The following is a 15,825-nucleotide window of genomic DNA, read 5'->3' on the forward strand; positions in this document are numbered from 1 at the left end:
CCCAGTCCAGCTGGGGAAGCCAGACCATTACTGGGTGAGGGCAAGAGATTAATTAGAATAATAAATAGATAAATAAATAAATACACAAATACACTGGAGAGGCCCAGCCGGATGGGGAGAAGGGCATTTGTGAGGTGCCCCAGACCTCCCCCCAATACATAAAGAGGGTACCTGTAGTCCTGTGGGTAGGGAAAGTGCTCAGAGAATCTGCAGGAGAGGCTGGAAGCCCAAGGAGGGGCTGTCCCAGAGTGAGAGAGGGGCTACCTTAGGTGGCCGAGCCCTGAACTGGCCCTCATGTCTGCCCCAGGTCAGGTGAACTCAGAGGGTTGAGAGCTGCTAGTGGGATGAGGGGTCTGGAGAGAGTAGAGGGTGGGAATGAGTGAGAAGGTCCCCCAGAGGATGAGGAAGTTGGTGTGTGAATGGCTAGACTAAGGCCAAGGTAAGGGCAGGGGGATCTGGGACAGGTTGGGGCCTCCGAGAGTGAAGATTAGATTCCTAAGGCCTGCGTCCTGGTGTGGATGGGGAATCCATGGCAGGCGTGAGAGTCAAGGGGAGGTTTAGGCCTTAAGGGGAGGGGGGGCTCCAGTAGAGAACCGGCCTGAAACGCAGTTGGGAAGTGAGAGGAAAGGTCTGCAAGTTAGGGAGACTGCAGGGTCTGGACGGGAGAAAATTCCGGCTAGGGGGCCCGGCAAACGTGCGGGCCTGGTGCCTGAGTTGGGAGCCTTGAGGGCGCGGACAGCGGGTCAAGGTCCGAATCTTGGTAGCCGGTAAGGACGAGGCGGGTCGGGATGTACTTGGGGAAGACAGTGGCGGAAGCGAGTTCTGGGCTTGGGGGTCGGAGAGAAAAGTTCTGGTCTGGGAGCACGGTCCCCAGGAGGGCCGTGGGCAGGGGGACGCAGCTGGGGGACCGGGGAGCGCGATGGGAGGCTCAGCTGGTGGGGCCGGCGGGCGGCGGCGGCGGGGGTGGCTCGGCCCCCTTGACGCAGGCGGCCTCGCAGTGCTTGTGGAGGTAGGACTTGAGCGCGAAGCTCTTGTCGCACTGGCGGCAGCGGTAGTGCTTGAAGGCCGAGTGCGTCTGCATGTGCGCGCGCAGGTTGGAGCGGTCGGCGAAGGCCTTGCCGCAGTGCGCGCAGCCGAACGGCTTCTCGCCGGTGTGCGAGCGCATGTGGCCCTGCAGCAGCCAGGGCCGCGAGAAGGCCTTGCCGCACACGCCGCACTTGTGGCGCAGGTTGTGCGTGAGCACATGCATGGCCAGCGCGGGCATGGACACGTACGCCTTGCCGCACGTCGGGCACTTGCGCGCCAGCTGGCTGTCCAGGCTGCGGTGCGTCTGCTTGTGGCGGCTCAGGTTCGACGACGTGGCGTACGTCTTGCCGCACTCGGCGCACGCGTGCCGGTGCCCGCCGCCCGCCGGCGTCCCCGCGCGCCCCGCGCGCCCCCCGCCGCTCCCGGCGTCCCCCGCGCCGCCCGCGTCCCCGCCGCGCCGCCGCCGCGAGCGCCCGTCCGAGATGAAGAAGGCGTCCATGGAATAGCTGTCGGTCACGGCCGCCTCCCCGCGGAAGTAGCGCGCCGACAGGCTGGACTGAGGGCTCTCGGGGTCGCTGTACTCTTCCGGGGCCGCCGGCGGGTACGCGGGCTCGGCCGGCGCCAGCTCCAGGCCTGGCTTCTGGTCCGCATCGTAGCTGCTGGGGGGCAGGCAGTGCTGAGCGTAACCTGGAGGGGATGAGACAAGGGCAGGGAAGGTGAGGCGCCCAGGAGGCGTCCCCGTGGCCTCTCTTTGGGAACTGAAGTCTGCTTGTATAGCAGTAGCCCCTGTCCTGCTTCTGTGCTTCTGGGGTCAGGATGCCCAGGTTCAGATCCTAACTCCGTGGGCCGCAATAAAAACCACCCAACTCCATCCTTGTGGAGCATGGTGAGGTCAAATTCTACTGATTTGGTGTTGACTATCTTCTTAAGTGCTCAAGGCCACGCAGGGAAGGTATTATTGTATGATCTGTACAGAGAGAGAAACTGAGGTATATAGTCCAAGCCCACAAGTATTTGGTGGAGCCAGGATCCAAACCTTGGCAGCCTGATGCGAAAACCCAGACTTTCTTTCTTCCAGCAGCATTCGGCCATTCCAGTCTTTTGACTCATCTGAGTCTCAGCTTCCTCATTTGCAAAATGGAACTTATGATCGGATACAAAATGGAACTTATGATCCTTCCCAGGGTCTTTGGAAGGACTAAGTGATGAAAAGAGCCATGCATTAATTGTTCCTGTGCACCAAGCTCCGCCTCCATGCTTTACTCTTGTTAACTCATTTAGTCATCACTGATCCTATGAAGTAGATCCTGTTTTAATTCCCATTTTACATATAAGGAAGTAAAGAAAGAGCACACAGCAATTGCTATATAAATGTTAGCTGTTACAATTATGCTTTTTACTTGCTTGAAAAAGCGACTTCGCTGAAGATTATTCAATTGTCTGCCCCCGCCCCCCACCCCCCCCACCAGACTGTGAGCTTCTCAGGGTGACATCTGTGTGCCCAGCACGTGCCTGGTTCAAAGGAGGTGTACAAAGAATAGACATTGCATGAACGAATCACAGTCCTGTTAAACCCACCTCCTAGGGTTGCTGGGGGATTTAAAAGAGGTGAAGTATGTAGCATGTAATAAATGCTCTAAGAAGGGCATGTCCTTGTAACTTGCTCCCAAGCCTGTTTTGCTCTCTGCTCCACTGGAGGTCTTCTGGAGTCCCCTTGTGAGATTCATACCCCCTCTGAGCCCCTCCTTCCTCTCTAGATTTGGACCAGAAGTCCTGTCCATTTTGGGATCTAATGACTGTTGGGTGGGTGGGCTGGCACCCTCCCAGGACATTCTACAGGGGCTTTCCAAGGGCAGGCACCACCCTGATTTGACTCTGCCTCCCTGGGCCTTGCCTGGTCCCAGCACCTTCCCTGAGGGCCCTGGGGCCTGGGCTCCCAGGAGAGTTTCTGGCAGATATTACACAAACTTAGCAACCTGGCATTGAGATACCAAGTATCTCCCTTGTCCTTTGATTGCAAAAAACAATGGGGGTTAGGCTTCTTTACCCACAGTGGCAAAGCGGGAAATATGACCCTCCACCACCCCCAGCATCCTTGATTCAAATGAGCAGGTGGAGGAGGGCTTTGTAAGCAGGGAGCTGGATTCAGAGCTTTCATCCCCTGAAACAACCTGCCTGATTCAGCCTTTGTGCTTTTGCCTCTCATCTGGCCTTTGGGATGGTCACAGGGTGAAGTCTGTGCAGAAGGCACCCGGGCCCAGAAGGTGTACCTTTATTTTTTAACCCTGTCCCTTCAGCTGCCCAACAGGGACCTCTACACACAATGACTGGGGGTTGTGGAGGTGGAAGACTCAGTAGGGAGGGCATTGGTCAGATGCAGAGAGGGCAGTGGTGGTGGCAGTTTTATAATGGGGCAGCTGTGCAGCCTCTCAGCAACCCATTCTCCCCTCCTGTCTGCCTTTGGTCTGGAGGTTCCCCTTCCTCCCACTCCAGGAATCAGGCCTGGTACTAAAGCCCCCAAAACTTTCAAGGAGTGTTGTTTCAGACTGAGTCAAATACCTGTTAGGTATGCCTAGACTCCCTCTTCTGTGTTTCTTCCCATTGTGATTATTGATGATAATGATAATACTAGCTGATATTTACTGAGCACTTACTAAGTACCAAGCTCTGTGCTAAGTGCTTCACTCCCATCACCTTGCTGAATCACCAGAAAAATACCTGTGTTACAGATAAGGAAACTGATGCAGAGTGGTGGTGGTACTTGCTCAAGGGTGGGACAAGAGTTGGAACCCACTGCACTGCTCCTCTTCCACACGCTGGGAGGAAGGGGCATGGCTGGGTTGTTCATCTACTAGCAGAGCCCCAGCTAGTGAGCACTTGATAAGTATTTGTGAAATGGGTGGTGAATGGGTGATAAAGATTTGCTAGGCCAGCCTCAATCCCTAGTGCAGCAGGGTCTGCCAGGACCATGCTGTCCACCAGATCTTGGGACAATTTGATTTCCCGACACTGATTCTAGCTGGGTGACCTAGAGCAAGTTGTATGTCTTCCTGCGTCTCTGCTCCGTTCTCTGGGTATGGGGATAGTATAGCATCCATTTGGAGGGGCTCACTGATCATGTGACCTTGGATGTGCTATTATTAAGGATGGCATATTGGTTAAGAGCACAATTTTGGTACCAAACTACCAGGATTGAGTTCCAGCTTTACTATTCCTGGCTGTGTGATCTTAGACGTGTTTGACCTCTCTATGCCTCTGTTTCCCCAGCTGTGAAATAGGGGACAATAAAAGCACCTAACTCACACAGTTTATAGTACAGAGTCCATGAATAAGCAAGCAATAAGTGAGAAGTGAACAAATAATAACCAACATTGCCAGAGCACTTTTGTGTCTAATACAATTTAAAGGTTTTACACACGAATGCATCCCACCCTCATGGCTCTGAGGTTGGTACCATCTTACAGATGAGGAAACTGAGGCATAAAGTAGTTGTTAAGCAACATGCCCAGGGTTGTGCAGCTGGTAACTTAGAGCCAGAATTCCAACCCAGTGCCTGGCATGGTACATGTTGGCTGTTACTCTGAACAATAACAATCTCCCCAGGTGGGTTTCTGTGCTGGAAACCCACAGTGTTCTTGGCATCTGCACAGAGACATCTTGCACCTCCAACCTGGGCCACTGTTTCCTCACCCAAGATGTTTAGGTTCTGGCTCATGCTCTGATGAGAAAGCTGGTGATCCAGAGAATTGGTAGCCTCTCAATGGTCTGGGCAGTTCTCGCCCTAGGGGGACTCTCTTTCTGTGGTGTCCTCTGGTGGTGACTTGCAGTACTGCATCACTCCGGTTGCTGGGGGTCTCTATACAGAAATACTGGCACCTCAAAGGCTGAGCCTCTGCTTAGGGACAGCTGCGGAATTGCCTTCTGGTCAGGAATTGTGGGGCCAGACATGGTGGTCAGCTCCTGCGGAGTTTGGCATGAGTTGTGGGGTGGGGGTGGAGGGTTGTATGAGAGTTTATGTGGTCGTCTTGGTGGAGGTAGTTCTAACTTGCTTTGTGATCGTGATCAGGTTGCCTGACCTCTCTGGACTCTGTCTCTACCTGTAAAAGGTTGACTGAGATGCTAGAAAGACCCTTGTTGCATCGTGGCTGAACCGACTCCTCAATGATGCCCATTGTCTTGTCCCCTACCCTGCAATCCCTATCAGCTCCATCTCATTCTCCTCAGACTCACAGACCTCTCCCTAGCTATGTGACTTTGAAACTGAAAGTCGCTCAGTCATGTCCGACTCTTTGTGACCCCATGAACTATAGAGTCCATGGAATTCTCCAGGCCAGAATACTGGAGTGGGTAGCTGTTCCCTTCTCCAGGGGATCTTCCCAACCCAGGGATCAAACCCAGGTCTCCCGCATTGCAGGCGGATTCTTTACCAGCTGAGCCACCAGGGAAGCCCATCTGACCTTGGGCAAGTTAGTAAACCTTTTTGTGTTGCATCTGGATAAAGGCACTTATAAAAGGACTGACTGAATTAATGGTGTATAATGCTTAGTAATGCCTGGCAGACAATAGCCTCTCAAGCCGTTATTTAATTGTCATTATTATTGTTCCTATGTTTTCTAATGATACCCTCTAATCTGCTAAAGAGTGAAGGGGACACACGTGGGTCATCTCAGGCTGCTGCGTTACCTTGGGCAAACCACCTCACTTCTCTGGACCTCAACCCTGGAGAATCCTTTAGGACACTATAGGCAGCGCTTTTCTGACTCTGTGCATGGGGCTCACACAGGTTTTAGATGCCTCCCTCTGTCCTACAGGTGACTATAGAAGGATGAGTTACCTGTCTCCTTGCTGACAGGGTGAGATAGGCCTCTCTCATTTGGAAACAGATAGAGGCAGGGAGGGCCAGGGACCCAGGGAGAAAAGACTGACTCTTTTACTCATATTCCAGCTGTGTGACCATGGGTAAGTCACAAAGCCTCTCTGGGCTCCAGTGCCCCATTTGAGGGATAGAACAGAGCCCCTCCAGTCGCATGGGGCTATAAGGAAGGCTCAGAAACACTTAGGAGAAGTGGAGATGTCATGTACATCACCTGAGAATGACTTTGGATTTTCCCTGCTCAAGAGTTTTGATATTTTAGACTGAAGATCCAGAATACATTAAAAAATTTTTTTGCAAGGGAATTTTATGAGAAATCAGGTGCTGGGCATTTCACAAACATTGTCTCTTCCAATTGTCTGACCCCCTGGGATGAAGGTGGGGGATTCTCTGAGAAGCACTGCTGATTCCAGCTACCGTTGTGCCCACCCCCTGTGCCAGGCACTGCACTAAGCCCAGAGGCCTGGAGCGGGCAGAGGACTTGCTCAAGGTCACTAGAGGAGGAGTAAGGCTTGAAATCCTCCAGAATCTGTGTTTTTTTCCCCAAACCCCTGAGCAGGCATGGAAACCTGTTGAGGGAGGGAAGATTTTCAACTGGTGGGAGGCAGGGGCAATGAGTTTCTTCAAATATCACCACCTAGTTGGCCTGTGTCTGATGTAATGATGAGGTATTGGGGGTGGGGAGAAGCTATTCTTCTAGAAAATGCACCAGCCCTTTGTAAACCTTTGTGAATAATTAATAAAAGTAATGACTAACCCTGCTTGAGCACTTACTGTGTACAAGGCACCCTGCTCGGTATTTGATGTCTGTTAGCTCATGTCTAAGGGAATGTAGTGGTCACTTGCTCCAATGCCCTACTTCCGAGGAAGCTGAAGCCCAGAGAGGGGCCTTTACCAGGTCACAAAGCAAATTCCCACCAGAGCTAGGCTGGCCCTCTGCCTCCTAGGCCAGTGTTCTTTTTCCCAGTCTCCCTCAGGTTCCCAGTGTCCCAGACTTCCTCCAGGGAATCTCCAGTCCAAATCCCACTTCCCTGTCTCTAGTTGGGTAGAAGAAAGGGGCCTAGTGATGGGCCAGTTTCCCAGGTAGCCCACTTTTCCGAGGAGGGCTGGGCCCTGCTAGGTGGGGGGCTGGAGGGGCTGCTGCATGAATATATTTAGAGCTGCGTCTTGCTGTGCCAGGGCCTCGGGCCTTGAGAATCAGCTCCAGCCAGCTGAGCAGAAAGCCAGGTCTGTCAGCAGCAAAGCGGGATAAAAATAGTTTCTCCTGTCTGCTCACAGAGCTGGGCAAAGGGGCTGGTGCCTCCCCCTCCCCTTATTATAGCATCTTTGTTCGCAGTTCCCCGGGCACTGGACCAGAAATGACACCCACCTCCTCCAAGGGCCTGGCAGCTGGTACACCTGCCCACTGGGGAGGGGGCCCTTGAGTCCAGATAAGGGGGGACAGAATGGGGTCTGGCCCAACATGACCAGGGCTGTAGGGTGTGGGGCTCGTGCCCACTGACTCAAACCAAGGGAATGTGGAGAGCACTCCAGAGCCTCTCCCCACTGTCCCCGCCTCCTGAAATCCCCCATATTCTGGTTTCTTCTGACTGTGACCCAATTCCTGTGGCCCACAGGGAGGTCCACAGCTCTGCAGGAATCAATAGGAAAGATTTTTCAAGGGGTTGTAGGAAATAGACCTGGTGGCTGAGGGTCTGGAGTTACCTAGCACTGGTCAGTGGAGCAGCCTCCCATTCCCTCCCGGGCACCTCTGGGGCCCTTTCTGGGCCTCCTTCTGGAGACCTGGTGTCTCGTATAATGTATGTTGTCTCTCTGGGCCCCCTGTTTCCTGCCCTACCCTCTCTGTGCCCCAGAAGAGGCAGAGGGCCCATTCCAACCTCCCTTCTTAGCCAAAGGCTGGCGGCGGCTACTCCATCCCAGGGGAGACCACAGCTGGAAGGAAGCCAAGAGTTCTGGGGCCTCATCTCTCCCAGCAGCATCTCACAGGCCCCCCCGCCCCCCCGCTCCGAGAGGGCCTCTAGGCTGAGGGGGTCCCGGGGATGTGTATGAAGCACCCACCTGGGAGGGGTGATGCAGGCACCACTTATGCCCTTGTCATCGCAGGCAAGTCACCTCTCCAGTCTCAGCTTTGCCTCTGGAGGTTGAAGCTAACCTTCACCTGCACTCTGAGCTTGCTGCCCTGTGCCCACTCTGTGTGTGTATGTGTGTGTGTTTGGGATGTATAAATTGCTATGCTGCCATAGGGACTTGATATACTCTCCTGATCTCTATCAGGAGCCAAAAACTGAGACTGTCTGAAGAGTGGACATTCAGCCTGGTTCCTTCATGTCCCCCTTGTGACCCCAGGCTTAACGGGGGGCATGGACCCTAGATTCAGTATCCCATATTCAGTATCCCATCCCTTTTATTGCACATTCCCACTGACAGATTTTTAAGAAAATCGAGTTTTGGGCCCCTGAAAGGCCAGAGCTGAAAGAGATCAAGTTTGACTGCTTATTTTTGTAAGAGGGAAACTGAGGTTCGGGTAAGGGAAGATTAGTTCAGAGCTTCAGAGGAAGCTGGCTCTAAGTCTTGAACTGGCCAGCTTTGAGAATGGACCTAGACATGACCTTGGACTAGAAATTGGATCTGGATCCAGATGCAGATCCTGGAGCATGAAAGTTGACTTGGACATGGATTGAAACTTGAACTTGGACATGAATTTGTTCTGAATTTTGAAGTGAGCCTGTAACCTGGGACACTGACCTTAGAACTAGACTTCAGACCTTGTCCTAGAATGAAGGTTGGACATGGACTTTGAACTTGAACCTCTGCCATGTCTCTAATCTCGACCTTGGACCTAGACCGAGACCAAGATGCCAGGGGCAGAGGTGGTTAAAGACACTCAGGTGGGCCTGCTCTGTGTCCTTTGACCCCTCTACAGCCCTCTCTGAGCTCCCTCTGCCAAGGGACCGGGGCTACCCTTTTGCATCCCTGCACCCCAAATAGGCTTTCTAAAGTGTAGGGTAGACATGTGGTAATTGGGGACTTTGAGCAGATTCCCAGGCCTGGCCTGGGGCGACTCCTCGGCGCCATCAGAGGGAGTGAGCGGAAGCTGGTGTTGGTATAATGTGGTCAACTAGAGAAGCCCACGGGCAGAAGTAGGAGCACTTCCTCAGCTGCTGGGGAGGCTTAATGTAGCTGTGGAGGGCAGACAACTGCGTTATTGGATTGGCATTGATCCCTCATCTGCCTGGGTCGGATGCACTCTGAAGGAGTATGAGGGCAGGACGTGGTGGGGGTTAAGAGGATGGAGGACCTGGCATCCAGCTGGAGTTCAGAGTTAGGGTGTGTGGAGAGGTCGATACTCCGGGGCCAGTGAAGATGTCCACAGATCCTTGGAGACCAGTGGTGTGCAGCTGGGTGGGCACCTTCCTTCTCTGAAATGAATGAGTCCCTAGCATTCCCCAGGATGGGGCCCAGGCCTGGGAAGGGGGAAGTTTGATGGAGTTGGAAGATGAGGTTCTGAGAGGGTTGGGAGGATGTGAATTGCCACCTCACTGGGGGAGTGAATCTGTGCTCAGAATCACCCAGGGGAAAGGAGGGGAAGGGAGAGCTCCACGGAGGTAGAAAGCAGTGGAGAAGCAAGAGGGGGAGAAAAGAGGCATTACGTTGGAGAGGATGGTGAAATTAGATCTGCTCTCCCTTCTTTGGGGAGCGCTGCAAAGAAACCTGGAACTTGCCCCGTTGTGGGGCTTCTTCCCTATTTAGGTGCATTCAGGGGGAGCCTGGAGCCCAGATGTACCTGCCACACCCTCTGCCGGGCCCACGGAGGCTGCTGTTGTGTGTGTGTGTGTGTGTGTGTGTGTGTGTGTAGGAGGAGGAGTCCTCCAGGAATTCTCCAGCACTCCCAAGCTTTCCCTGGGCTGGGGGTACTCTTTAATTTGGGGACTTGCATCTTCATCAGTCAGAAGCCTGTGGTTCCCCTGACCTCCACATTCACAGGCTCCCTTCCTGCCCCCACCGCCACCCCAGATTCCCCTCCCGTTGGTCTCACCCTGACCCTGCGGCCGTTGTTGCTGCAGGAATGGCTTGTAAGAGGATCTTTCTAATAACTGGAACTATCTCCAGCCCCAGGCTCTCCCCCTTTCCCTCCCTCCTTTCTCCTCCCCCCTCCTCCTCTCCCTCACTCTCCTCACCTCCCCCCCTCCTCTCTTTCTCCTTGTTTACCCAGCACACTTACACACGCTGGGAGAGAAAAACGTCGGCTCAGCAATTTTTCACACTTCCCTCAAACGCTCAGCAAGGTTATTTCCGGCAGAGCGGAGACAAGGGACCACTAGATGCTGGCAGGCTCTCCGAGGACCCCCAGCACCCCTACCCACCCATGGGATGAGGGAGCCTTCATTTCCCGGTCTGGCCACACCCCAGGGATGGAAGAGCCCCCCCCCCCACCCCGCCCCATAACAAAATAAGGCAGACTCTGTGTTTCCCAGGCGTACTCAGGCTTGAAGGGTCACCCCTTGGTCTCTGGCACTAACCATTTACTGCAGACACTGCCAGAGCAGCCAGGGCAGAGTACCTGTCCTCGTCCCGGGGCTGCCTGCAGAGACTGAAGCCAAGAAAAGTGCTTGGCCTCAGAAACTCTGCCACCCTCAGCCAGACGTCGAATGGTGAACGGAGCCCTACAGAAACCCTGACAATGGCCCCCTGCATTCTGTTAGACCCTCATCCGGTCATCTCCAATGCCTCCCACCCCACACTTGACCTTCACAGAAACTGAGCTTGTCAAAGTTGGAAGGATGCTTAGATCATGCCATCCAAATTCTTCCACTGTTGAGGAGATGGAGGATCAGAGAAGGAAAGGCACTTGCCCAAGGTCACATAGCAAGTCAGAGACCTAGAGCCCAGGCCTAGGATATCTTCCACGCCAGATATCAAACTGTTAGGACAGCCTCACAATTCCCCAGAAGGAGCTGGTCTGGAGTCCTTTAGGGAAGGGGCCAAGGACTGGTTCTAGGGGGTTAAAGCTGGTAGAACATCCCTGCTGATGGCTTGGCCCTTACCTTGCTTCCCACTATTTGCTCAGAGGCTCCTTTCAAAGCTTTTTTGGACTGAATTCAAGGCAAGGCATTCCTGCCTCCCTCCCGAGGAACAGTCTGCAGTTTTGGCTGTGCAAGAGAAATTCTCTGGGCTTCTCTGGGTTTCCTCAGCTGGCCTGGGACAGGACCAAGGGGCCCTCAGTGGGCAGGAACCCAGGGCTTTGTGTCCGTCCTCCCAGGGATCCACATTTCAGGCCTGCAGGCATTTCCATTTCTACCGAGGTCCCCAGCCCTGGCATGGACCCAGGTCCACCCTCTGCCCTGCCAGCACTCAGATAAGCCCAGCCATATCCCTGGGATTCAGTCCTCAACCCCAAGAGGCCCTGGGGTCAAGAAAGAGGACAGTAGAATAAGAAACACGTGGGGCAAAGAAAAGGGGGTTGGTTCTCTTGGAGATCTGGGGGAGGTCAGGGGGTGAGGGGCTGGAGCTGTATCCCTGTTAGCTCCGTAATTTCTTTGACCTTGATGAGGTCACAGAGCATTTTACCCAGCACCCTCTTGCTACCTGGCTTGGCGGAGTGATGGAATGTGGGTGAAGTGCTTGGAAATCCCTGAGGCAGAAGCTCCCACCCTCCTGCCTTTGCCATCTCAGCTACCCCCTCATCTTCAATCCTTTCTTTTCTCCTTTTTCTCTCCTCTCCTCTTTCCTTCCCACTTACACACACACACGCTCACACACACGCTCACACACACACGCACACCCCAAAGGTGATGCCACATGTGATGTCAAATTTCTTCTGCCAAAGGGATGCCTCCTCTTCAGACACTTGTCCTGGGGGGACCATCAGAGGAGAACCCTTTTATGATCCCCTTGATGGGGGATGGGGTCCACAGAACCAGTCTCTAATTTTCCCCCACAACCTCCAGAGATCACCCCTTTTTGGGCCTGAATGACCTCTCTTGTCCCCCAAACCCTTGTCACTATAGGAACTTGCTCTGAAAAGAAATAGAGTGTGTTGGGGGTGGGGGACTGACAATAAACAGCAGGGCTGGCTCTAGAGGGGAGTGAGAAGCTGGAGGGGGGAAGAGGGTACGACCTAGGAGACCACGAGCCACTTTGGGGGAACCCCTCCTAGAAATTCCCTCTTCCTCTCAGTCCCCAGGACAGGCCCAGCCTTTGGCAGGCATGTGGCTGAGGGTAACAAAAGAGTTGCTGAGAGAGGGGGCTGAGAAGACTTGTCTGGCATCACCAGGGAGAGCAGACTTGAAGGGAAAGAGGGTGCCCCCAGCTACCCCTAGGGAGCCAACCCTCTCTCCCCAGGGATTGGTGGTCCAGGCCAGTTTACCTTCGCCATCAAGGGAGCACTCTCGGACAACCAGCCTCCTTCCCTCAACCAGGAAGAGGGGACCCTTAGAACGCCTTGTGCATTAGCCCCCCAGCACTAACCCTTAATGGACACCACTCTCTGTCTCTCCATTCTCTCACCATCCTTCACTCCAGTTCCAATCTAGGGCCACAACTTTCAAAGTCCAGGCTGACGCTCGCTCGGCGGCGGGATGGGCCGACCCTGCGACTTTCCCTTTGTACGGACCTGGCCCTCGCCCCGCCTGCCTGGCCCTCGGGAAGCCCGGGAGGCGCACACAGCCAAGGAAATCTCCTCCCGGGGTTCCCTGCCGCGCGCACCCCTCCTCGTGGCCCGAGTTGGGGAGGGCCCGAACTCCCCTCCCCTCTTCTTCCCCCCCGCCGGGTCCCACTCACCGTTGTCCCCGGAAGGCCCCCGGGCTCCAGGCAGCACGTAGGCGGTCTCCAAGGGGTGATAGGTGGGGGCCGGCACCCCGCTGCACTGGAAGCCGTCGCCTTTGATCTTCTTTACCAGGAAGGAGCGGGGCATGGTGCGACTGGCGTGGGACTCGGCGGGGGCACTTGCGAGGGGCCCTGGTCGGGGGGAGGAGGCCAGCCGGGCGCGATTGGCTGTCTGCGCGGGGTTTCAGCACTGGACAGCTCCCAGCGGGCGGCAGGCGGGCGGCAGCGCGGAGCCGGCACCGGTGGCGGCGGCCCCGGCTGTAGCTCTGGCTCCCGCTCGGGCTTGGCGGCGGCGGCTCTCAGACAGGCGATCGCTGGAGCTGTGCTCAGCACTCCGGCTGCCGGCTTTATATGGGACGCAGGCTGGAGGAGATCAGGTGGTCCCCTAGCAATGGAACTGTTCAGCGCTCTAATCCATCAAATGTCCCCCAGGACAATCGCTCCGCACACGTTCCCCTGAACCGGCGGCGGTGGGGGCAGGCCAGGCGCAGGGAGCAGCGGGCAGGCAGGAGGGGAGAAAGTGAGGGCGAGAAAAGCAGAGATATAGAGAGACGGAGAAAGGTGGGGGCGCGGGGGGGTGGAACAAGGGGGAGAGAGAGAGAGAGCGCGCGGAGATGAGATACACAGAGAAAGACAGAAAGAGACATACAGAAAAAGAGAGACACATACACAGTGAAAGAGATTGAAATAGGAGCAGAAACCAAGATAAGGACAAAAAGACACGAGAGAGAGAGAGAGAGAGAGAGAGAGAGAGAGAGAGAGAGAGAGAAAGGCAGAGACGGAGAGAAGTAATAACACACACCCACGGGAGAAAAAGAGACCTCCAGATACACAAAAAGAAAGCACCCCAGGGATGCAAAGAAAGGGGAAGAGAAGTGCAAGACAGAAGCAGAGAGGACAGGAGGTAGACCGATCTGAGCAGGCGGGGTTCAGGCACATGGGGACACAAGGAAGGGAATGCAGAGAGGAGTGTGAGCTCGCCAGCGGCGGACCCCCCCCCCCACCCCCGCCTCCAGCCCCCTCCCTGTCCCCTAGTTCTGAAGGGGTCAGTTTGGACACTCAGCTTTAACTAGGGGAAGTCATCCCCCCTCCCCAGCTTGTCCTCCCACTGAAGCTCCCTGTTGGGTTTGGGGTTCAACTTTCTTCTTCCAGAACTGATGAAGGGAGCAAGTCCCCCATGCTGATGCCCAGCCTAGCTCAGCCAGTCCTGTTCCGGTGCCTAGCTCAGGCGGGCGCTGCAAGAGGAAGTGAAAATCGTCCAGTAATTAATTTCCCTGCTGCCGGGGGGTGGTGGTTTTGACACATCCGAGGCTGTGTCTTTCCCTGAAGCGGGGAGCAGACAATAGAGACACGTGGACTGGGAAGGGAGAGGGGGGGAAGGGAGGGGGAGCGGGGCTCCCGCTGGAACTCTTTGCAGGTCAGCTCCTTTGTCTCCAGGAGGATCTCAGCAGAAACCCCCCTCCAATCCAGCCAAAACCTAGGGGAGCTTCCATATCTGGGTAGGACCAAGGAGCAGGAGAATGCAAACCCCTGCTCAGAGAGGCTGCTTGGCAAAGTGCCGTGGTGGTGGGCTGGCCTTAGCAAGTATGTGATGTCCAGAGCACAAGAGTCCCAGAATCAGACTCTAGGAATGTCAAGATCTCATTGGTTAACAGCATTCTGTTTATGGTATGCTAGACTGATGGAGTGGGGTTGTGCTTTTGGGACTGGATCATCTAATACCATTTGGGAGACTAAGACCCTTGAAGACTAAGAGAGGCCGCAGAGGTGCCCAGGGTCCCACAGGGAGTCAACAGAAATTTCCAGAGACTCCTGTGGTCCTTTGGGACCTCACACAAATTTTGAGGTGTTGCTTAGAAATCTTAGAATAAAATTTGGACCTCTGATCTTGCCAAGGTCCTGAATGATATGGAGGGTCCTGCCCATCTTCTCAGAGATATTGTCCCACATTTTGCCCTCTGGGACTTTTTTTAACCTCAATCACAGAGGGTTGAGCTGACCACACCCCTGGACTCATGACACACTCAGTATTCCCTGCTTCAGCCACACAAGCCGACTTCTCATCTTGCAGACTTATTACTCTCTCCTTGGCCTCTGCTCTGGTTCTTCTGTTCAGAGGAACCCTGCATTGGCATAGCTGAGGCCTCACTTCTTCTGGGAAGTGTCCCTGACTTCCTACATGGTAGACTGGGCCAGCTTGCCCATTGGCCCCTGAGCTGTGTGACTCTGTCCTGTGTTTGGCTCAGCATACTCTTCCAACGTGCAGTAGGATCTCCCAGCTCCTCTACTTACTAGCCATGAGATCTTAAGCAAGTTATTCAACTTCTCTGTGCCTCAGTTTCCCATCTTATAAAATGGGCTTGCATATAGTAGGTATGTAAGCCTGCTGATGAGCACTTACCTATAGGAGGTGCTCATTCTGTGTGTGTTCTGTAAGTACAGTTGCGCCGGGAGCACCCAGGATTCATCTAACACATGTTTGTGGGGTTCTACATAATAGATGGTAACCTCAACAGTCCCTGGTCTCCTTGGAGGTGACATTCAAGGGACATAAAATTGGGTGAGCAATGGAGGGTGCTGGTTCCTAGACAGGGTGGCCAGCAAGGGTCTCCTGGAAAAGGTGACATCTAAGCAGAGACTTGAGTGATGAGATGGAGCCAGCCATGGAAGGAGCCAGAGAAAGAGAGCTCTGGGCAGAGGCTTCACAAGTTCAAAGACTCTGAGGCAAAAATGAGCTTGGGCCAGTTCAGGAACAGTAAGGAGTGGGAGGATATGAGGTCAGGAAGTTGGCAGGGCCAGAACCCAGAAGGTGTTCAATAAATCATGAGTGAATGACTATGGGGTGAGTTGTTGTTGTTCAGTTGCTAAGTCATGTCTGACTCTTTTTGACCCCATGGACTGCAGCATGCTAGGCTCCCCTATCCTTCACTATCTCCCAGAGTTTGCTCAAAGTCATGTCCATTGGTTGATGATGCTATGCAACCATCTCATCCTCTGTCGCCCTCCTATCCTTTTGCCCTCAATCTTTCCCAGCATCAGGGTCTTTTCCAATGAGTCTGCTCTTTGCATCAAATGGCCAAAACATTGGAGCTTCAGCTTTA

At 54.3% G+C, this 15,825-nt stretch overlaps 1 protein-coding gene and 1 long non-coding RNA gene across 2 annotated transcripts in view; one reads left to right on the top strand and one right to left on the bottom strand.

Moving 5' to 3' along the window:
* The window catches only part of LOC112578752, a 56,475-nt gene that overhangs the window by 11,868 nt on the left and 28,782 nt on the right, over nucleotides 1–15,825 (top strand). The gene's annotated exons all lie outside the window — the stretch shown is intronic.
* On the bottom strand, nucleotides 789–13,137 carry SCRT2 (scratch family transcriptional repressor 2). Its single transcript, XM_025263718.3, has 2 exons — nucleotides 12,680–13,137; nucleotides 789–1,713 (listed from the first exon to the last, which is right to left on the bottom strand). The coding sequence occupies exons 1-2, from the start codon at nucleotides 12,810–12,812 to the stop codon at nucleotides 929–931; spliced, it is 918 nt and encodes a 305-aa protein (XP_025119503.1). The 5' UTR covers nucleotides 12,813–13,137; the 3' UTR covers nucleotides 789–928.

The sequence above is a fragment of the Bubalus bubalis genome, chromosome 14, assembly GCF_019923935.1.
Source record: "Bubalus bubalis isolate 160015118507 breed Murrah chromosome 14, NDDB_SH_1, whole genome shotgun sequence".
Taxonomy (NCBI): Eukaryota; Metazoa; Chordata; class Mammalia; order Artiodactyla; family Bovidae; genus Bubalus; species Bubalus bubalis.